The sequence below is a fragment of the Geospiza fortis genome, unplaced genomic scaffold, assembly GCF_000277835.1.
Source record: "Geospiza fortis unplaced genomic scaffold, GeoFor_1.0 scaffold23, whole genome shotgun sequence".
Classification (NCBI taxonomy): Eukaryota; Metazoa; Chordata; class Aves; order Passeriformes; family Thraupidae; genus Geospiza; species Geospiza fortis.
Window position 1 is genome coordinate 13,863,410 of NW_005054303.1, and position 1,269 is coordinate 13,864,678.

Below are 1,269 nucleotides of genomic sequence, written 5' to 3' on the forward strand. Positions count from 1 at the left end.
TGGGGGCTGCTCCCCGTGCCCTTTTGCCATTTATTATTACTATTATTGCTACTATTATTATTATTTTTAAGTTTATTCGGAAGAGGAGGGGGGTTTCGCTTCTCATCCTGACTTTCCTTCTTGTTTGTTGTCGTATTTTTTACACCCCAGAGACACCATGATTCCTGGTAACCGAATGCTGATGGTCATCCTACTATGCCAAGTCCTTCTAGGAGGTACTAACCATGCTAGCCTAATCCCTGAGACCGGCAGGAAGAAAGTGGCAGAGCTTCAGGGACAAGCCGGATCCGGACGCCGCTCTGCCCAAAGCCATGAACTCTTGCGGGGTTTCGAAACAACTCTGCTGCAGATGTTTGGGCTCCGAAGGCGGCCTCAGCCCAGCAAGTCAGCCGTCATTCCTAGTTACATGCTGGATCTCTATCGACTCCAGTCCGGAGAAGAGGAGGAAAGCCTCCAGGAAATTAGCCTGCAGTACCCTGAGCGATCGACCAGCCGGGCAAACACCGTGAGGAGTTTCCACCATGAAGGTCAGTGATGGGAGGCGGTAAATTCCCAGCCCCGGTAGCGATCGGGATTTCCTTGCGTTTGGAAGCTCACAAATGCCTTTAGAAGCAGGACGTGCCCGGCCCTAAATTTATGGGAGGAAAACCACCCCCCCAGCCTGCCGTGTGTGGGTGACAGGCGTGCTGCTCGCGATTTTTTTCCAGCATCCTGTGCTTAACCCGAGCTTGACCATATTTTGTAGTGCTTTTGCTTCTGTTGACAACAGCGAGTTTCCTTCGGTGCCTCTGCCTCGGGGTCACTGCCTGGGCTCGCGTGGATTTAATGGCTCTGGATCGGATGCGGGAGTAAAGTGAGGGCGGGATCTCGCCCCTGGAGTGTTTCTTTTGAACTATCAAAGCAGTTGCTGCCTGCTTTTACTCTTAAGAAAAAAAGAAAAAAAAATCCCCCCAAACCCCGACTCGAATTTAATACTTACAGCTGTGTGTTTATAAGGTTTATTCAATAGACCCTTGTAATCTGATCCAAATGTTTCCTAGCGGATGTTTCTTTTCCAAAGTAAATCTGAATTATTAATCCAGCCGCATCATTACTGCGTTGGAATTTGCTTCTCTTTCTCCCCCTGCCCCCCGTAACAAGGCACCTCTGTGCTCCGTGGCGCCGCATCTCGCCGGGGAGATGATTTTGGAGAGACCGGGGGAGGAAAAGCTAAAGGGAAAAAGCCTCCCTGAACGGGGGAGGCGAGATGGGAAGGGGTGGAGTGCTCGA

At 50.8% G+C, this 1,269-nt stretch overlaps 1 protein-coding gene across 1 annotated transcript in view; it reads left to right on the forward strand.

The window, feature by feature from the left end:
- BMP4 (bone morphogenetic protein 4) overlaps window positions 1-1,269 on the forward strand; it is a 14,490-nt gene that overhangs the window by 11,953 nt on the left and 1,268 nt on the right. Inside the window, exon 2 of the mRNA XM_005417969.3 lies at window positions 151-527. Coding sequence (XP_005418026.1) covers window positions 158-527 — 370 coding nt within the window. The 5' untranslated portion in view covers window positions 151-157. The remainder of the gene's footprint in view (window positions 1-150; window positions 528-1,269) is intronic.